Source organism: Canis lupus, chromosome 8, assembly GCF_003254725.2.
Source record: "Canis lupus dingo isolate Sandy chromosome 8, ASM325472v2, whole genome shotgun sequence".
Classification (NCBI taxonomy): Eukaryota; Metazoa; Chordata; class Mammalia; order Carnivora; family Canidae; genus Canis; species Canis lupus.
In genome coordinates, this window is record NC_064250.1 from 12,730,954 (window position 1) to 12,752,776 (window position 21,823).

Genomic DNA, 21,823 nt, shown 5'->3' on the forward strand with positions numbered 1-21,823 from the left:
AGAGCTTCACAAAAGGATCTTAAAATGGATGATGTCTTAGAATTGGTGAAATCCCATAGTATCCCTTGAAACATGGCATGCCTCTGAAGTTTGAAGCGATACTAGAGAAGAAAGAATATTATCATCATTGTCCATAGACACATAGCTGGCTGCTATTAAATTAAAACAAAAAAAAAGTTTTGAAATCTCTCATGATCTCCAGCAGAAAACTGGACATTCTCTTTATCTCTTGCCTTCCTATTGGGAAGCTTTGATTTAAGATAATGTCTGAGCAGAGAAGCTTCGTTCAGCATTGTCATTTGACCCAGATTGTATGTTTTTATAGCCTGAGCCAATTAGTTAAAGTGACTTTGACTATAATAGGGACCTGTGACATTCCTCAATATTATTGCATTAGTCACCCTGGAACAGTTTCTGGCTTGTGTTTGTAATCTGGCTCTGATTGTACCTTCTTCATCTTGATATTTATATGATTGGTTGCTGTCCTATAAAATAATGACCTTTGAGTCCTTGAAATTAAACCCTCTCTGATTTTCTTTATTTCAATAAGTCCTTGGCACTTGATGGAACAGCATGAATCACCTTTATTGTTCTGATTACTAATCAAGCAAGTTTTTTTCCTTTCAATCTGTTTAATCTATATTAACCAAATGAGGATTGGGCTGGCAGAAAATGGGTTGTGCTCCCAACTCTGTTCCTGGACAATGGGGTAAACCTGGGCAAATTGCTTACCTTCCTCTCATTTTTTCTTGCTACACATGGGGAGATTGTTCTAGATCATCGAGTTCTGTGCTGGAATGGGTTTGTAGTGCCAACCCAGTGTGTGTTTAACTTGGACTACAAGACAAGGCTACATTGGAGGAGGGCTGAACCTCATTAAATACACTAACTTATTTACAAGATAAAGTTAGATAAGCCCTGACCGTGAATTCCTTGAGGACAAGACAATGTCTCATTGACTTTTGTAACCTATTACTAAACAGATACTCCTTGAAAATGGAGACAGTAGCTATATAATTCCTTTCTGTATCCCCAATGTCCCACAATATGTAAGTGCCTCATACTTGGCTGCTGCTGAACAAATAAGTGAAATGTGGTACACTCTAGCTACTAGTTCCTCTTTGCCTTGACAGAAGCCATAGTTTTCCACTCCTTCCATTCTTTCTCTGTTTCTTCCCTGTAACGTTTTTCCAAACTCTTCTACTTTTGCATTTTTTTCCTTTTTCTTTTTTTTTTTTCTGGCCCGTTGGTATCATGTCATTTCATTATTGTAGGTCCCAATCCCTTTCCAGTATAAAATATACAGGACATGAAAGTTACCATTTTGACCATGTTTAAGGATATATATAGTTCAATAGCTACAAATACATTCACACTGTGCAACCAACACCACAATCCACCTCAGGAACGTTTTCATCACCTAAACTGAAAATCTGTACTCATTAAACACCAGCTCCCTGATATGCTGTGCCTGAGCCTCTGATAACCATTACTGGACTTTCTGTCTCTAAAAATTTACCTAGTCTAGGGACCTGTGGAAGTGAAAGTCTCTCTTTTGTATTTTGGAGTTTGCGCCCTTGCTCCTTCAGACCCTTCTTCTACTTCTGTTTTTCCTTTCAGTTGCCCCTGAGAGCCACCCTCTCCTTGCATGGCCTCATTTTCTCTCTCCTTCTGTGCTTCCTGAGTTGCCATCCACCACATGACAATTCCTTTACTTTTTTTTAAAGATCTTATTTATTTATTCATGAGAGACACAGAGAGAGAGAGAGAGAGGCAGAGACACAGGCAGAGAGAGAAGCAGGCTCCCGGCAGGGAGCCCAATATGGGACTGGATCCCAGGACCCTGGAATCATGACTTGAGCCAAAGGCAGACAGATGCTCAACCATTGAGCCACCCAAGAGTCCCCACATTTTTATGTTTTAATTCATTTATAAAGTTGTGTCATATTTAAATGTGTTCCAAAACATTTGTACAAAACATAGAAAATATGGTTCTTTAAAACTTTTGAAAGTAGGTTTTAGAAGTGGCCGCTCATAAAATGACAGGACTAGCAGGCACAGAGCGGAGAGGAGAGGGGAGCTGTGGTCCTTGGAGGGGTTTGTAGGGAAACCATTATTTCTGTTTGAACGCCACCACCATAGGATATATATAAACCTAGAAGACACAGCAGATAGATAGACATATAGACAGGTGTAGACATATAGATATATATCTCACAAAGACACAAAAGCCAGTTTTCTCAGTGCCAAAGACAGAGAGGAGTCCTAGAGTTCAGTGACAGAGGCGTAGTGATTCCTCCTGTCACATAAAGTACAAGTTAGGCGCTCTCCTTACTGATGTTCCATACCCGACTTTCCCCTGAAGTCCCAACTGCCGCCTGAAACAGAGTATTGCAGGGAAGTTGTAAACAGGACAAGCACCAACCCTTTAAACACACAACTTAAGTACACAGAAATAGACATTATTGTAGAACAGATGTACATTTCATAAAATCTGGAAAATAAAAAAAATAAAATTAAAATAAAAAAATTTTTAAAATCTAGAAAATAAAGTAAAAATTACAATCACTCTAACTTCCTCCTCTCCTTTCCCCAGATTTCCTCGGTTTTTCTTCCCATGCACCAGGACTCTTTGAAATCTAGTGCCACAGAGATGAAAGAAAGTTAAAGATTTCTAAATAAATTACAATGAATAAATCTAGACTTAGTTTAAGCAAATTGTAGAAGCAATAGTGGTTGTTTTAGAGTACGTGGTCATAGACAATGGATCCTCCTTAAAGTGGGAAAAATAAAAGGGCTTATCTGGAAGAGTGTTGTGACAACTAAATTAAATGTGTATGTAAATCACCTGGCATTAATCCTAATTCCCTGTACCTCAAAGCTGATGTGCACAAAAGAAAATGGCTAATAAGGAAATCTAGCCTATCACCCGGTATATGGATTTAAAATCCTAGTGTTGAAAAATGTGGAGATACCTGCTTCCTGCAATCGTTATATTTCTTAAAAATTAATATCCAAATATGTGGTAAGTCATGCTTTTCCAGCTTTGTAGACCTGAGGAAAGCGTAAGTCTTTGGTACATGCCACCCAGAATCAGCAGCTAGTTTGCAAACTCTACCCCACAATCTGATTGTAAGAACAGCATTCCTATTCGCTCCATTCCTCTTTTCTCCCCTTATTTTCTCAATGTTCTTAGGTTCCTGTATTGAACATTTTATTATTGCTTCATCTGTATATTTTTTATATGTTTTTCTTATCCCTCTTAGTCCTTTGTACTTATCTTTTAAATCTTCTCTCTCTAGTTTCTTTCTTACTACACTACATCTTTCTTCCTCATTTTTATTCCCTGTTTAATCTTCTACTCTCCTTTTCCGCATTTGCATTTTCTCATGTTCACATTTAGTCTGTAGCACTTTCTAGTAAAACCAGTGACTGTAAAATTTTCTTACCATCTTGTAGTCAGGTTCATGATACCTATCCATTTCTGAAATTTATCAGCCTAGAAATCTTTTACCCAAAGTGATGTTGATGATAGTGACGCAACCAGGAATGTTAGTGAATCTGTGAATTTTAAGAACAAAATGGCAACGTGTCTATAGGTTATTTGTTGTTTGTTTTTTTTTCTCAGCATTAATCACATTCACATTTGATAGGCTATTTCAGCACCAGGTACCTCCTAAGCGCTCAACGAATGTTTGCTGCTTAAATTTAACTTACATTAATCAAACCTTTCCTTCGTATAGATTTATCTGATTTCCCGAACAACCTTCTGACATTAGGTTAGATGTGTAATATCGTGCGCTTCAGAGGGATAAGGGAATCAATGGTGGGAAGGCATATGATTGACTTCAGAGTGTAGAGCTGTCTGGTTGCTTGGGCAAACCTAGAACTCAAGCTTCCTAATCCCAAGGCAGATGCCAGTCCCCCATGCCACACACTGCTTTCTGTGTTTGTGGCCATCATCCTGCCCAGTGGTACCACTGTTGTTATTCCAGGTTAGAATCTTCTACTCTGGGACCAAGGGGGCTACTGAGCATCAGCATCCCTTGCTGCTCCTCAATCCACCTCATATCTGCAAATATATTATGAACACAGACTACAATCACAAGAGCTAACGTTAACTGAGGCTCATCATGTGCCACTCAATGTGGACAGATTAGTTCACACATTACACTGTATGTGGCAACTTTAAATAAAAACAATAGAGTTCTCTAAATACTCCCTATATATTGCTATAGGTCCTACCAAACATCACCAGAGCTGTTTTGCAGAGGAAATGTATCTATCCATAGGAGAAGAAAAAGCAGCAAAGTCTTTAGAAGTTTAAAATAAAATCAAAGTGAGACCCACAGACCCAGTCTCCAGGCCCTCCCCTTCTCGGCAATGAGTCACCAGCCTGTACTATTGGCCTTGCTGATGGGCTGGTCCCAAACCAGCACCTAGATCATGGCATGATGGAAATACATCTTTATATTTAAGACTGCCTCACTGTTTGTCCTAAATGTTAAAGGTCTTCTTTTAATACAGAGGCACTATTTTCTCCTCAAGGTTATCTGTAAACCCTCCCTGTAAGATCCTCCTTTTTGTCTGTGTTAATTGTTGGGGCATTATCAGCCAGTCATTGCAGAATTAAGGATGTTATAATGAGAGAAAAATAAAGAAACCCCATGTCTAGGAAGACTAGTACAGACATCATATCAATTAAGGGGAGGTGGGGGGGGGAGGAATCTCATTGCCAAACATAAATCCCAAAGAAAAGAAGACACTCATTACAATAATAATAATTACTATTATTACTAATATGAAAAGAGAAAAGCTTGGTTCTAAGTTCACTGGAAAGTTTCCCTTCAGTCTTGAGTGATTCTTCTCTAGAGCCTCCCGGGAGCGCAAGCCTATAATTTTAATTATATCTTGGCATTCTCATAAAGCAAACAGCCTGCTCAGGTAGTATTTATTACCTGTTAGGAAGAATACTTATGAATATGCTTCGCAAATTCCAACTGCAGTGATCTGCGATGGGCCTTTTCAAGGACAGAAGGGGTGAGTTGGAATGCACATAGGAGAAAAGTTGCTCATTAAGGGAAGGTTTGTTATCCAGCAACGTATAATTAAGGTGACGGTCCCAGCTTCTGTGACAGCCAACACTCGGGTAGTTGTTTGATTGCCGTATGGGTCAGAGATCAGCTCCTGCTACAAGATGTAGCCACATTAGTGTGTTAGTGAACAGGTTAGAAAGTAAATTACAGCTGCCTTTCTCAAGCACATTACTGTCGGTCTTCATTGTTTTGTTTTTACTGTACATCAGCAGGACTGTGGCTTCTGAAGACTTTGTGTGACAGGTTAGGCATTTTATCCTTTGAGTAAACAGTAATCATGGTGTGAAGAAAGTGGGGCATTGGAGAATTTTTCCTATTCTTTGAGAATTCCACTCTTCCTTTTTAGTTTGCTCCAAGGGCTCATTGGGGATACATATATTAAGCCCTTTAAATAGTTCATAATAAATCTTTGTCTCAGGCTGATTCTGACAGTTTTTTAAAGAGTCTTTTAAGAGAGAATCCTCAATCATTTGTTAATCCATGGGGTGATCTTCAGACTTCGGGAAAAAAATAACAGGCAGGGCTCTTGGGTAGTGAAAATACAATGTAGGAAAAAATATATAAATATGGAAAATCCCAAGAATATCACCTTACTGAGATTACTTACATGTTCTGCATGTATCTGAATGCTTTCTTTCTTCCCTTACAAGCCAAAAGGAGAAAGGAAAATAATTGTCAAACTAGCAAGCATTTTTATTGATAATTTTATGTTTTTGGACTTACATGCATCTACTAAAATGTTAAATTTCAAATTGTATAACAGAGAATATTCTTTTTAAAGTAAACTAATTCTCTCAGTAAAAAGATAATTTCTTCTTTGCCCTTGTTTCCCCTTTAAGACTACTCTATCTTCCCCCCAAATTACTTATATGCACACTTTTATTTTACCTGGTCGGAGAGAAGCATTATACCTTTAGAGAAAGGATTTTAGGTAGTGGTTGTTAGTGTCAACAGAAAAACTTTGAAGGGCAAGACGTAGCTTTCAGAATAAAGACCTTTCTAGGTTGACCTGAGATCATTTTCGTTTCTACTTTGGATAGAACTAATATTGTCCAACATATTTAAATAATATAACATGATTTGTGCACCAAAAAATAATACACGGAACTTACCGGAAGAAGGTAGAAGCCATATTATCTACCATGTAAGTAATTAATATTAGTAATCATTACAAAACCTGTGCATTATTTGTCCCAAGAATGGGAAATACGCTAAAGTCTCCCTGCAGAGAGACAGTGCTCAATCTCAAGTGTTTTACGTATAAATGGTTTCTATTTCAGAGAAACTTGTTTTGATGTATTTGCTTTTGCTTGTAACTGAAACAATTAGGGAGGAAACTAAAAGATGCTGGTCATAACTTTGAGCTTAAAACATGAGGATAAGCATCACAACAGGGGCATTTTCTCCTTGTATAGGACCTGAACCTGTACGTCACTTCTAAAATGCAGTTTTCTCAAACTCTTGGAAAATCCTAAAGAACTTTACTAATGACATACAAATAGAGTTTGTTGGGAACAAATGCAATAATAAAATGGGGCAATGGGCAAAGGACAGTCTACTGTTATAGATGGATTCATTCTCACAGAGGGTCAAATAATTGAAGACCCAGATCAAGGGCAACCATAAATATCTGGAGTCCCTGCAGTTGAGAGGATTAACCACAGAACAATTATGACAAATGCAGTGGGAGCATTCAGCTACCAGGCAACAAGGAATATGTGGTGCCAATTTTTAAAATAATTATTTGGCATTATAGAATATACAATTTAGACCCAGAAACTATCTGATATAACGCTGAAGTATTGATGTTAAAAATATCAAGTACATCATTAGACATTTACGTGTGAAGCAGGGAAAGGGGCAGCAATTAATACAAATTTGCTTTGTTTGAGAAAAGGATGCATCTACCCCATTTTCACCATCACTATTAGCAATAGCCTTTATCTTCTTAAATTGAAGAAGAGAGGGTAATTCTACAGCAAGGCTAATTGCATACTATGTAAATGGAGTCATTAAAAAATGTCTGCTTTTTTTAGCCCCACCACTTGGAAAGAATATGCATAGCCTTGAAGAAAATATACAAATGACCTAATGTTGAGTTCAGATATGGAAATGATGCTGGCACATATATTATGATGCCTACACATCTATTAGCTGACCAAAACTATTATGATGAAGCCAGGTCTTCCTTACAGTAAAAGCAGGGTTACTTCTACCAAAGGATTAGAAGACTTTGTTTAGGTACTAAGATGGAGCAGTGGTCATTGAAACGTATTGGGATCATAAGCAAAAGGAAAATGTATTAATTCTAAGGTGTCAAAATAGATACTCGTTAGCAGAGAAAGCTATAGATAATTATTGGGCTATCTCCCTTTCTGGCTCCCCTAAATTACTACAAGTATAAATAAGCCTCAATCCTTTATTGATGATGGGTTTAATACAGTACTTCTAACTGAAAACATTTTGAAAAATAACCACTTCAAGACATGCTGGACTGAAGCCATAATGAAACCAACAAATTCTAGCTGCTCAAATTTCTCCTGTATGATAGAAAATAATAAATGAGAAGAAGATACTGACTCAGGAGACATTTGTGGAGACCTGCCAACCCAGGCTCTCCTCTATCCCCAGAACACACACACACACACACACTATACACGAAAATAAAAACTGGCTATTTCCAATAAGGGGTTAATATCCAAAATATATAAAGAACCCACACAACTTATTATAAAAACAAACAACTCAATTAAAAAATAGGCGGGGCTCTTGAATAGACATTTTTCCAGAGAAGACATACAGATGGCCAGCGGGCACATGAGAAGATGTTCAACATCATCATCAGGGAAATGCAAATCAAAACCACAATGAGAGATCACCCTCCACCTGTCAGATTGAGTAAAATCAAAAAGTCAAAAAATGACAACTGTTGGTGAAAATGTAGAACTGTTGGTGGCAATATAAATTGGTGCAGCCATTATGGAAAACAGTGTGAAAATTCCTCAAAAAATTAAAATTAGAAATACCATACGATCCAGCAATTCTACACTGGATATTTATCTAAAGAAAATGAAAATACCAATTTGAAGAGATATGTGCACCCCTATGTTCACGAAGCATTATTTATGATAGCCAAGGTATGGAAACAATCTAACTATCCACCGATACATGAATGGATAAAGAAGGTGTCTCACTCACACTCACACACACACACACACACACACACACACACAGGAATATTATTCGGCCATATAAAAGAATAGAATCTCACCATTTGCAACAGTATGCAACAGCATAGACCTAGAGGTGTGTTACTAAATGAAATAACTCAGAGAAAGACAACTACCATATAATTTGGCTTACATATAAAATCTAAAAAAAAAACAAAAAATCAAAACAAAACCGAAACAGACTCATAGGCGCAGGAAACAAACTGTTGGTTACCAGAGCGGAGAGGATTGGAGGGAAGGCACAACAGGTGAAGGGGTTAATAGGTACAGTCTTCCAGTTATAAAATAAGTCACAAGGATGAAAAGTACAGCACAGGGAATATAGTCAATAATATTGGAATAACTTTGTATGGTGACAGATGATAACTAGACTTACATTGGGGATCATTGCATAATGATGTACACTTGAAACTAATGAGATATTCTATGTCAGTTATACTTCTATCTTTAAAAATGGCCATTGTGCTAGACCCCATCTCTGAGAAGGCAAATTTGAAAAAGCCACATATTTATACCAATACTCACATGAATTTTCAACTATTGCTGGTTCTCTGACATTCTCCAGGGGAAACTTTCAATCATTCAGAACTTTTTCTCTGTCAGACAAATGTATCTCAGCTCAATCTTCTGAACTCCTCCCACCTTTATTCCTTTTTTTTTTTTTTTTTTTTTTTTTTAATTTTTATTTATTTATGATAGTCAGAGAGAGACGGAGAGAGGCAGAGACACAGGCAGAGGGAGAAGCAGGCTCCATGCACCGGGAACCCGACGTGGGATTCGATCCCGGGTCTCCAGGATCGCGCCCTGGGCCAAAGGCAGGCGCTAAACCACTGCGCCACCCAGGGATCCCTATTCCTGTTAATCATATGACGGCTCTCATGCAAAACCCTTCCTCATTCTTCTAGGGACAGAGTGGCCAGATTTTGCTAATAAAAATATAGGATTCTCAGTTAAATTTGAAATTTGTATACAATATCTGGGTCCTACTAAAAACAACAGGGATTATTTATTTGAAATTCAAATTTAATAAGATTTCCTGTATTTTATTTGGGAGCCCTAATTAGGAGTATACTGTGCTATAGCCACCACCTTTTCCAGAAGCCCCACTTTGGTCTCTTCACCCTTATGAAAACCTTTCTCTCTTGGAGGCCACCACTCTTGAAACTCTCTCTTAATAGATGCCTTGATTCCTGTGCTTCAACTCTCTAATGCCAAAGAGGAGTGGCCATTATACTTCATTTCCACTGCTGCTTCTGCACCATTTCCCCCAATATCATGACTTCAAAATTTCCACCTGAAGAGAAAAGGGCACTCTTTATCTGTTTCAGTGCCATCATCTATCAATATCCACATCACTCACTTTCTGTCTTCAGTGGCGTCAGCTTGTGCTCTGGAGTCTTCTGTGCAACAGTCTCCTCAAGGAGGCACAGAGGCCCGAATGATAGTTTCCAGGATGAGTAACTACACATACTTCCTTGACTCCTCGAGCTCGAAAAGTTCATTCTTTGACTTGCCTTTAGCCAACCATTGGCATAATCATCTCCTGACTTTTAACTACACTTCATTTTTAACATGCCAAACATCTGTGTAAAAAAAGGAGAAAAACTTTCTAGGATATAGATGCAATAAAAGAAGTCACAAAGGGTAAAACAGAGACTTCTCAATATAAAATTTAAAGATGTATCAGTGAACAGTACAAATAGGAAAAGCAAACAAATGGGAAAATATTTATAAGAATTATGTCAAAAATAATATTCTTGGGGCAACTGGGGGCTGCAGTTGGTTAAGCATCCAACTCTTGGATTCAGCTCAGGTTGTGATCTCAGGGCCGGGAGATTGAGCCCCATGTCAGGCTCTGTGTTCAGCATGGAGCCTGCTTAACACTCTCCCTCTCTGGCTCTCCCTCCCCTCTAAAATAAATAAATAAATCTTTAAAAAAATAATATCCTTAATAAATGTAAATATTTCATTCAAATTGGTACAAAAAATACTAAAAACTCAAGTGAAATAGGACATAAATGTAGAATTCACTGAAAAAGATTCACACAGCCAATAAATATGGATTAAAGCATTATTCAACTTCGTTAGAAATAGAAATGCAAATTAAACACGTGAGATGTTTTTACATATTGCTTTCCAGGGAAACCCCACTAAAGTATCTTCTCTGAATCTTCTGCTAATTTAATATTTTTTATCAAGTGAGAACAAATATTTTAAGATGGTAATCAAATGAACCATCAAACACTGTTGATAATATGTAAACTGATACAGCGTAACTTCTCTGCAAATCAATTTGTACAGATTAGCTTTAAAAAAATAAAAGAAAGCTCATGTTCTTTGACCTAGTAAAAGTGCTTCTAGAAATTCACCCTAAGAAATAATAAAAAGGTTGGAGGAAGAGTAATTTCAAAGAAATTCATCACCATGCAATGGAACATTATATAGCCAGTAAAATTAGTATGTTTGTAATGTTATTATCACATAGGGAGCTATGACTGACTTTCAAAAATGATAGTGACACAGATATGGTCCCAATTTTGAAATAAATATATAAATAGATAGTAAATAAGGCTGTAACAAAACATCAGTTTTCATAGTGACTATAACTGAGTGATAAGGTTATAGAGATTTTTTTTTTCTGGTTTACGCTTTCACATTTTCCAAATTTCCTATGAACACAGAGTAGAAAGAGATAACATACACTTATTTAAAAGCCATAAACAACATTTTGACAAATCCTTTCTGAACAAAGCCTCCTTCCTGACTACCTCCCCCAGGTCACCACCCTGCTGCCCCATCACCCTTTTCTTTTCCCTAGCCCCTCACTCTGTCACTGGCACATTCTTGTTTTTAACCCTTGGTAATCCATCACCTTTTGGACTTTGTTTCATTCCCATGGTACCAACTCCCAACCCTGGGAGAAGTTCAGAATCCTGAGCATTGCCTGGAAAGACTACAAAGCCATTGCTATTAGGGTACCCTAGAAAATTAGCGCTCCTAAAATTAAGCAACTTCCAGCCACTGTGTAGTTATATTACTTATTTTCTGCTAGTCCTAGTTGCTTTGCCCACATGGGCTGCTAGGTACCTTCTTTCACTTTCAAAATCCTCTCCTCCTCTCACTTCCTCTGTTGAAATTAAGTTGTTCAAGGCCATTCCCATCACACCTTCTCTCTCTCTCTCTCTCTTTCTCTCTCTCTCTCTCTCTCTGACTCTCCTTTTTGTCTTACATCTGCCTTTTGTTTCTCCCCCCCGCCCCTATTTCAGAGGCTCACTTATCTTTCTCAATCACTGATTAAATATTCCTTAGAACTTAAACTCTTCCATTAGCATTTCCAATGTATACAACTTTAAGGTCAGTCTTCTTGATCAGTAAACATGTCCAGGTCTCTTTATTTTCATTACCAAAATCCACCACAGAAAAGAAGGTCATTTATATACTCAGTCTTTCTTCCCCTTCTGTCTGGAAGCTGCTCCCTCTGGAGTGGCCCAAAGAATCGACATTACCAGTGGGCATATCTGGGAGCCATTGAATGCTCTGGACAATTCTGTCAATTAACTCCTCCCTTAGTTTCCTACATGTTAAATTATTTATCTTTAGGATAGCATTTATTTTAATCTTGGACAGAAAAGAGGGCAAAAGGTAACATGTCCAGAATTTGTCACTAGTATGTATCTATCCAAATCATCATTTTCCATAAAGCCTTTTACCAATCCAAAGTCCTAAAGTTACACTGTGAGGTGTGTGTGGCACCTTTTCCCAGCTATCCACATGACTTCATGTCATGTCCGAAGCCCCCCCATCAGTGTGGCCCCTGTGACCACCCAACCAACCACATGGCCCTGCTTGCTTCCAGCCCCTTCTTCCTCAATGCTCTTCTTTATAGCATTCGTCATTGCCAGAAGTTACCATCTATTTTCCCTTCTCCAAAATGTAAGCACTTACATTTATAAATGGTTCCAGCTCATTGTAGCTACTCAGTATTTAAAACACTGAACAAAGACTAAGTGAGCTATAATAAAACATCTGACATGTGCTTCCATGGGCTATTTTAGAACCTCATATTATCTTTCAGGATCATGTGCTGAGTGAGGGCAAAAAGTTCTAGGGATGGGCAGACAGATGATCCACCTTTAAAAGATCGTCTTTTAAAGATGTAAAAGGCATGCTCCTGGTCCATAGGCCTGCACTTGGAAAGAGAGAGAGTTTGTGTATCAGTGGTTTGAATCAGGGCCTGATTTTTCAGCCGGTGCTGTGTAACTGTTTCTCATCACATGGCATTGTTGGAGTTGGTCACAGAGCCTTACAGCAGTGAAAAGGAAGAATGCATATGTGTGTATTTGCAAGTGCCTCTGTAACCAGACTCCTCTATACAACTCCTTTTTAAAATATAGTATGTCGATGACATCTGCTCCTAAAATGGAGATTTGGCCAGAATGCTAAGAAAATAAACATGGCAGTTCAGCTTGATACTGGCAACCGGTTCCCGCCCCATGGACAGGCTGCATGGAAGACTCCTGTATATAAAATAGTATATTAAAGTAAACTTACAAAAGCAAAGAGCAATCATTTCAACCATAATTTTTTCTTCCTCTTTGGGATTCTAATTTTAAAAGCATTAAAGAAGACAGCTGCTCATGCTGTGATATGTGCTAAACAGCCTGAAGGATGGAAAAAAAATATATTTGTAGCTCATAATAACTATTGACCTTTCTGATATACAATGTTCTCTGTGTTAGCTATTCGGTTCTATCAACAGTGAAGATTGAACATGACTTTTTAATAGAAAACATGGGGTTTTGAGCTGCCTCCACAAAGGTGTTTATGTATTGTTATTTTGTTTTGTACTACAAAGACCAAGTTCTGATGCCCTTTGTCTGACATCATGTTTGTTGTTAAAAAAAAGAAAGAAAGAAAGAAGGAAAGGAAAGGAAAGGAAAAGAGAGAAAAGAAAGGAAGGAAATAAAAGGAGGAAACAGAAAAGGGGGGGAGCCTCAATGTTACTGAGTATGTTTTATATGAGGAATTGGCTCATAACCACTTTATAGTCGTGATAAAAGCATTGCCACACTCGATCCCATATGCAATATTGGTAATGGAATCCAACGGCATCCCGGGAGGACATGCTATATTTCTCTCCCAGAATAGATCCCTCAAGTGGCAGCATTTATAGGGCGTCTCCAGTAAGATTTAAAACACTTGCTTGCAGTATTCATATGGCATGTTCTTTGGAGCACACAGCCTGCTGCAGAATGGGCACGTTGGATGTCATGGACTCTCAAAGGCTACCTGGTTTTACCCTTTGAACTTTCCTGTTGTTTAGGAGTTGCATATAGAAACACCCACCGGTAGCAGCTTGACTCGGACACCGTGTCTGTTTCCCCAGAGTGGTATCATCCACACACCGACTGGGGAGCAGCAGGCAGCAGCTGAACACTCCCTTCCTCAGGGGACAGCCTCACCGAGTAGCAACCCCTGCCAGGCGCAGGAAACCTGAAAGGCAACCTTATGCGTTAGGATTCTCATCCCAGGCAGGCAGATATTGCCAGGGAGTGTGTGCTGACAGGTGGCATGGTTTGGCAGAGTATTATTTTTCTCCCTTTTTTTGGCGGATTATTCTTAATGTGACTTTGAAAAAAGTTTATTACATCATTATTGAACCACAATTATTTTCACAGCTATGCTCTAGAGTTTCAGTTAATGATTCGCAAGTTTCTAAACAAAGCTGAAGACTCACAACCGAGTGGGAGCAGGAATCAGCCCTAATGAGACTTAAATAAATTCAGGGTCTTTTTTTGTTTTTTTTGTTTGTTTGTTTTTTTGGGGGTTTTTTTTTGTCGTATTTCAGAGCAAGCAGTGAAGTTGATAGAGGCTGATTGCTGAGCCAGAGCATACTGGCTGGAACTGCCTTTGCACGATATCCAAAGGGTGGTTCTGTGAACTCGTGTTCACAGAAAATGTTGGGTACTGCCTTGCGGCAGTGGGCAAGGATCTCAGTCTAGTCCACTAAAGACTGTTATCTCCTTCAACGTTGCCTGGCACATGGTAGAGGACAGGCCAGTGAGGTGAAGACCAACTCTCAAAAAGAGAACAAAGTATTCTAATTCTGGGGAATATCAGGCCAATCCTTTTTTAACTACCAAACCACCGGTCCATGGTTCAAAATAACGCTTTGCAGAACATGCTTCCTTAGAGATGAAAACAAGGACAAGGCATATGATTCCCTCTCCTCAAAAATGAACCACCAACTACAACACACCATATCTTGGGACAAGATGTTCTAGCAGAATGGCATGGCAAGTGTAAAGGGAATAATTATTCTTAAAAGAAAGCACCTGACTATTATTTTATTCCACAGGCAAAGTGAGTGACTACTTACATGAAACACAATCCTGAGCACTTGCTGGTCATGGGGGGACAGGGGGTGGGGCGGAGGCAGGGCAGAGGGGAGCGGAGGGGGGTAGAGGAGGTAAGAGAAGCTGGAGAAGAACAGGAATAGATACAATAGACAAGTAAGACATCAGGCTGGCCTTTCAAGATCTCCCAGACTTGTAGATGCCACTGTTGATAGCACCTTTTGCAAATTGTACTTTTTAAAAAATCATTTGAGCATTTACCTTTGAAAATACAAACCCTGGGGGAATCCCTGGGTGGCTCAGCAGTTTAGCACCTGCCTCTGGCACAGGGCACGATCCTGGGGTCCTGGGATCGAGTACCGCATTGGGGTCCCGACATGCAGCCTGCTTCTCCCTCTGCCTGTGTCTCTGCCTCTCTCTCTCTCTCTCTCTGTCTCTGCCTATCATGAATAAATAAATAAAAATCTTTTAAAAATTTTTAAAAAGAAAGAAAACACAAACCCTGCTTACAAAAATCAGCATTGCAAGCAGTGTTGCTTGCATACGTGAATTTGCCAGGTACTGGCACTGTGGGCTATGCTTTCCTTCTCACTGTCACAGGAGTTTTACCCATGTTCTTGTCACATAAGAAACAAGGCTATGATTTTTTCCAAAGAGAACGTCTATGTGGATATTATAATAGTTATCTATCAATGCATGACAAATCACCCCAAATGTTTTGCTTAAAACTATCTCACATATTTTCTACAAGTCAGGAATCCAGTAGCAGTAAATCTGAGCAGTTCTAGCTCAGGATCTTTCATGAGGTGGTGATGAAAATATCAGTCAGAGCAGTCATCTGAAGACTCGACTGGGGCAGGGGGGTCCACTTCTAAGCTCACTCATGTGACCACAACTCACTAGGAAGCCTCACTAGGAGGCCTTGCAACGCTGGCCCATCCACCAGGTTGCTTAGGTGTCCTCAAAATGTGGCAGACAGCTCCCATCAGGGTGAATGATCCAGGAAAGAGCAAAACAGAAGCCGTTCTGTCTGTCATGACTGAGTTATACACCGCCAATCCCACCATGTGCTATTTATTAGAAGTAAGTCACCAAGTCTGGCCCACACTCAAGGGGAGATAAAGCAGACTCTGCCTTTTGGAAAGAGGAGTATTGAGTGATGTGTGGCATTTTCAAATGACCACACTTATCATCCTGGGTAAACATAAAATCTGCTGAGAAAAGATTTATTTACCATGTTTGTCCTACTATTGGGAAACTAGGTTGGGAATATTTTCTTACATTAAAGGCAACAGTTAATGAATATTAGTTCTCGAATATATGAGATGTATGATGTAAAGACATATATGTATTTACATGCATATATGTATAGTTTTTGCTCTGGGAACAAGGAACCATGGTAGGTGCTGAAGAAGATGCAAATTAGAACTATCAGCCTTGTTGCCCCCGAATACCAAGCATAAGAGATAAAATGAGAATATAGATAAATAACGATAAGAACAGTATTTGGCTACATCATGACCTTTGGAGTCAGACACAGATGTGATGTCTGTGTACCATGCCACTGACTGGAAGACTTGGCAATACGGACTCTTTTTATATAATAAAGACCTAGTATTTGTATCAGTATGGACTAAGTTATGCTGCAGTAAAAAAAAAAAAAATTCTGAAATTATAAGAAAATTTTATTTCTGTGAGAGTCGGTTGTGGGGTCTGTCCCACACTATCTTCATTCCAAGACCCAGGCTGATGGAGCAGGAACCATCTGAAATGTTGATAGTCACCATGGCCAAAGGAAAGAGAGAGTACCTCTCTCTACTAAGAGACTAACTCTTAAAATTCTACCTGGAGGGGATCCCTGGGTGGCTCAGCGGCTTAGCACCTGCCTTTGGCCCGGGGCATGATCCTAGAGTCCTGGGATCGAGTCCCACATCGGGTTCCCTGCATGGAGCCTGCTTCTCCCTCTGCCTGTGTCTCTGCCTCTCTCTGTGTGTCTCTCATGAATAAATAAATAAAATCTTTAAAAAAAAATTCTACCTGGAAGCAACACATGACTTTGGCTCACATTTCCTTGACCAGGGAAAGCCGTACAACTCAAGATAACTTCCAAGTGGCTGAGGAAGAGCAGGAAAACTTTTATAAGAAACAACTTGTCACATACTTGACACATATTCATTCTAAAGTCCTAAAATACATCAGTATCTAACAAAGCTAACAGAATAGGACAATGAAACAATTTGGCTTTATCACGGTAATTGCAAAATGAACAAACATCTCTTCCCTTGTCTTCTGAAAGTCATTTTGGTTATTTGCACTTTGGTTTGTCCTGTGTGCACAGAACCTCTGAAAAAGGAAAGATTCATTTAGGCAATGAAATAGGAAAAGAGTATATTTAACTTCATATGTTAGCAACATACCCCAATCCACTTCTCCTTCAAAAGGAAAAATACTTCGTTCACAATTGCAACAGAGTTTTCTCAAAATTTAATTTTTCTTTTCCTTCTCTCATACATCGGGATTTGGTGGCAGTTGCAGGGTTCTGACACCAGGTTGCACTGAAAACATTCATAGTGTATGAAAAAGAAAGACCCTCTTTATTCTGGGGCCTCATCTACTTACAGGGACCCTGGAGAGAATCCTGAGGTTTTCAGGTGGACCTGGCCCTAGGATTAGCCAGTAGAACTAGATGGTTCTCAGCTACCTCCTCCCACTCCAGCTCTCACATCACCCCTGCTCCTACATAGTAATAAGGAAGCAGCAACTACAATGCTAGTTAGGGATTCATAAACAAATGTGAAATAACGCAGATACGATTTCACATTATGGTGGCATTTGCCAACATAAAAATTATTACAACTTTGCTATAAATTGTTCTGTAAATTTTACAAAATATGCAAAAACTGACATTTCAAGAGCTGAGATAATTTAGATTTATTAAAAAGTTGAAGCCCTTGAGATTCAGCCAAAGAGAGTATATTTCTTTATCTAGATTTTAGTGGTATGGCTCTTGTCTGTGTTTTGTTTTTCAGCTCCTTGTTTATAACTCATGAGTCAAAACTGGCCATATCTGGGCTTTGACCACTTAATCCAGTTTTACCCATAAATTTCTCCTGTGTCTCAGGCAGCAGAGATAGCTTCTCTGAATCCCAAATTTCTTATCAGAGCATGCAGCAATCATAGCCTGCCTCAAAAAGCTGACAGGAAAACATCTGACATCTAGAAAGCACTCCACAGTGCTTCTTTGCCATAGACTGGTCCCCCTGTCTTTAGAGAGCACCAGTCTTAAAGACAGTCCTCTCACCACTCTGTCCTGTTCACACACACCCCCAATACACACACGCATATCTGCACGCTTGGGTACGCACACACACCCTCTCTTCAATGCCACAGTCATGTTGCACATCACCAAGGCCACATTCTCTCCCAGTAGAACCTTCATCAAAATCGTGCTTCTCACCTGAGACACATAGAAGCCTTCTCTTCTAAAGCTGCCACTCTTGCCTGTCACCTGCGGATAATACATCTTTTACATGAGAGACACCATTGTCAGAGCGGGGAGACCTGGGGTGTATCTGCTAGCCTTGAAGCAAGCAGGGCCATGGCACGTGTGTGTGCCTGCACGCCATGAATGAGCTCGTTACGTGTCCCTTTGAAAGGGCCAGCGTGGCCCGTTACTCCTGCCCTGTCCTCTGAACTAGAAAGTCATATGGAATTAAAAGAGAAATCTTTATCAGAAGTCAAACTCTTTTCTCAGTTGCCCCCTCTCTTTCTCCTCAACTCCCCATTCCCCCATGGTCTGAAATAAAGCTTGAAGACCAGTTTAGATCTTAAATCTCAGCTCCAATGGAGCAAAACCTGACCTTAGCGTTCCTCTCACACCAGTTGTCCTGGGTTTAATTAACGCTGCCCCTGTATGTTTAGGCAATTACTGTTGTAAGACACGGGGGTGCTGCAGGGGGGGCCTCAGCCAGGGCAGGACGCAGTGTTCGCCCCCACGGCTCATACAAGGCTTGTCGCCCAGCGGGAAGCACCCACGCTGCCATCTCTAACGTGCATGCTAAGTGTTTTCCTGTGCAATTCTACATACTGAAAACAGTGATTCCTAATGATGCCTGAATTATTCACCGTTCCATAGCGAGGTGGTTCCCTCCTCGTGGGGTCAGGGTACCCAGCACCCTAGCCCTAAAATCTCCCTCACTTCTGCGAGAAGTTGCATTTTTCCCTCAGCAATTGCAAACATGATCTTGCTGAACGGAGCTGAATTTTGAAGGCTGAGTTTGCGGTGTGGATTCTGATGGCTTCACGTTAGTTCAAGTCTCTGAGGACCTGTGCCAATAAATGTGAAAGGGACAACAGTAGATTGGCATACTTTTCCATTTCCACCAGGATGAAAAACTGCTATAAATTAAGTCTAACCTTAAATGTATAATCTGTCCTTGGGAAGGGGAGAAAAAAAAAAAAAGGATATAGCATCTTCAAGCTCTCGGCATCCCTTACGAGAAAAAATTGGTTCTAAGGGTCTCTGATCTTGTGTTTTAGTAAAATAGAACTGCACGGCTGACTGACAGTTCTGATCTAAAGCATTTACGTTTAAGTTTTGATCTCTCTGCTTTTGATTAAAACTAATGAGCTCATTTAATTCAAAATGGGAATCTCTGATAAGAGAAATAAGGTTGATGTGATTGGATTAGAGGGGCAAATTAAACTCTTAGAGCAGAAGTTTGTGCTTATATAGTGTATTAAAAAGCTGTTGGCGTATTATGGCGTGTTAGATGATGAGAAAAATTTCATAGTAATTCATATTTAATCAGAAGAAATGAAAGTACTAAATATAACATGGCTCTGCTTTTCCCTCGAGTGATAAAAAGCTGTACATTTAAAATGACATCAGATCCATGCTCTCTAAAACAAAAAAAAAGAAAAGAAAGAAAATCTTAAGAGAGACACATAAGAAAGGGACACTTGTCAATGGTTCCCTCACCCCAGAAGAAAAGTGCCACAAACATAGGAAAATAGAGCCCTATTTAGGCAGGAATGATTCAAGAAAAGCCACAGACAACGAACAGCAAAGTTTCTGTTAGAATAGGAGCTTGTATTCGTCCTTCATCTGAGCATCAAGTTTCATGTAAAAAATAGGTATTTCTTTCCCTTAGAAACATAGAAATATGTTTCTTAATGCTGGAAGGCTTGTTTTTGCTATTTTTCTTTGTTTTAATACCTGTTTTCACATTTTCTTAATTCTTACAAGTCCCTTTGTGACACATATTTGTTTGCCCCCCACCCCAGAGGAAATTAGTGGCAGGGGTAAGGCTTCTCAAAAAAAATCCTATTTGCTGTTGGACATTTTTTTTTTTTAATTTTAAACCCAGAAAAAAATTTTAAACTTTAAAGTTTTGTTTTAGGAAAGTAAAATTAGACAGTATTGATTAGGCTCTAAAATGCCAAAATTAATTTCTTTGCAGGAAAACACTTATATTTATAAAATCCATTAGAAGATAGATTTTTTTTGTTGCCTTGTGGCCTGTTTGCCTAAAGGTATTTGTAGATCAAGACTGCAAACTACCATTTTAAGTTTCAGAAGAAAAGAATTGTTCCCCTTAACCTAAAAGTGCATAAAGGGAAAGAGTAACTGTCTTGCTTAAGAGAGGAGACTATTATTTGTTAATACCCCGTTCAGATGGCAGTAGGGAGGACAAGCTGCCTTTAGTGACAAGAATGGACAGTTGATATTGTTAGTAGTTTTTATTCGTTTCCGTCTATACATTCCATTCTAAGCCCTCTATCGGGAGTCAGTTGAGAAGACGTTATGCTTTCCTATTCCCCCACAACAAAGGAGACCGACTCAGGAGGGCAAGGACCCTGGCCAGGATACGGTTTCACGGTACTTAGAGAACTGCCCAGTGGGCAAATGTTACCAGAAGTGATTTGCAGGGAAAACAAAGAGCAAGCTATCTGTACTCTTCATCTGAAGACTCTGCCTCAGTCTTGGTTGTACGGCATGTAAATCTATGGTGTCCTTTTTCACGCTCTCCATGTGCATGGGCCACACTGCCAGGTGTGCTATTGTTACTTACTGTAGATCCTACTTGGGGAGCTGCTGGAAGTTAAAAGGCCTAGAAAGCTCCTGCTAGAAACTGGAATGGAGTTACTTCGGATTCATTAATTTTTCTTTTTTATTTTCTGCAAAGGAAACATTTTCTAAATGAGGTACATTGATTACTACGCTCTTAGCACCCATCAGTCATTTATTTTTAGTGAACTCAAGGATTGCACCTGAGCAGTAGCTGTGAGGGGCTGTGTAGACATCTAAATCATGTGTGTGTATATTTTTGTATTCTTCAGTGGAGTCAACCAGCCCCAGTCTGCTAACCACTGACAACACCCTTGAGCGTTCCTTTTTCATCCGAATGAAATCTACTCTGACCAAACGCGGCGTGCACATCAAATCATCAGGATATAAGGTAAGCTGGGCTCTGGGAAGGGACATATTTCTGTCTCAGGCCAATCCTAGGTCATTTGCATCGAGCTTCCCAGCTGGCTGCTTTGGGTCCATATAATTAATGCCTGTGACCTTGAGCAGCCCATGGGGTTCTTAGTTATTTTCCTGTCTCAAGGTAGGGGCTTCATTATACCTCTCATTCTCACTTCAGACATTGCTGAAGCACTAAATCCCTCAATATAGTGTCTTTTCTTAAAACACTTGTTAATAATGCACCAAGGTCTTCAGCACTTGCTAGAAATTCACTTTGATGGGGAAGCTGAACCAAATTCATATCAATCCTTAAGATGAGTGTTCTAGAATGGATACTTGTAAGAATTCTACTTCTCCCTTCAAATTCCCCCTTTCTCTTTAAAGAAAGACTATCCATTTTACTGACCTCTTGGCCACCAAGACTCATATATGTAAATAAGAAAATCAGGTTGGATGTCAGGAATCTTAATTGAAATTGCACTTATTGCACATTCAGTCATACCTTAGCATACATAGAATACTCAACATACAGAGCACACGTTCCCCACAACAGCCAGGACCAAGTCTGGAGTCATAATCTACATTATTATCATTTTAAGGGTAAGGATAGAAAAGCCTCCTAATCTCGGGAAATTCCAGCATTTCGGTTACCATAGCAACACAAATTAA

General features: G+C 39.4%; 1 protein-coding gene across 6 annotated transcripts in view; it reads left to right on the forward strand.

The window, feature by feature from the left end:
• The window catches only part of NPAS3 (neuronal PAS domain protein 3), an 853,690-nt gene that overhangs the window by 765,510 nt on the left and 66,357 nt on the right, over nucleotides 1-21,823 (forward strand). For all 6 annotated transcript variants that reach the window (XM_049113038.1, XM_049113041.1, XM_035719983.2 and 3 more), the window contains one exon: nucleotides 21,025-21,143. In XM_049113038.1, coding sequence (XP_048968995.1) covers nucleotides 21,025-21,143 — 119 coding nt within the window. The remainder of the gene's footprint in view (nucleotides 1-21,024; nucleotides 21,144-21,823) is intronic.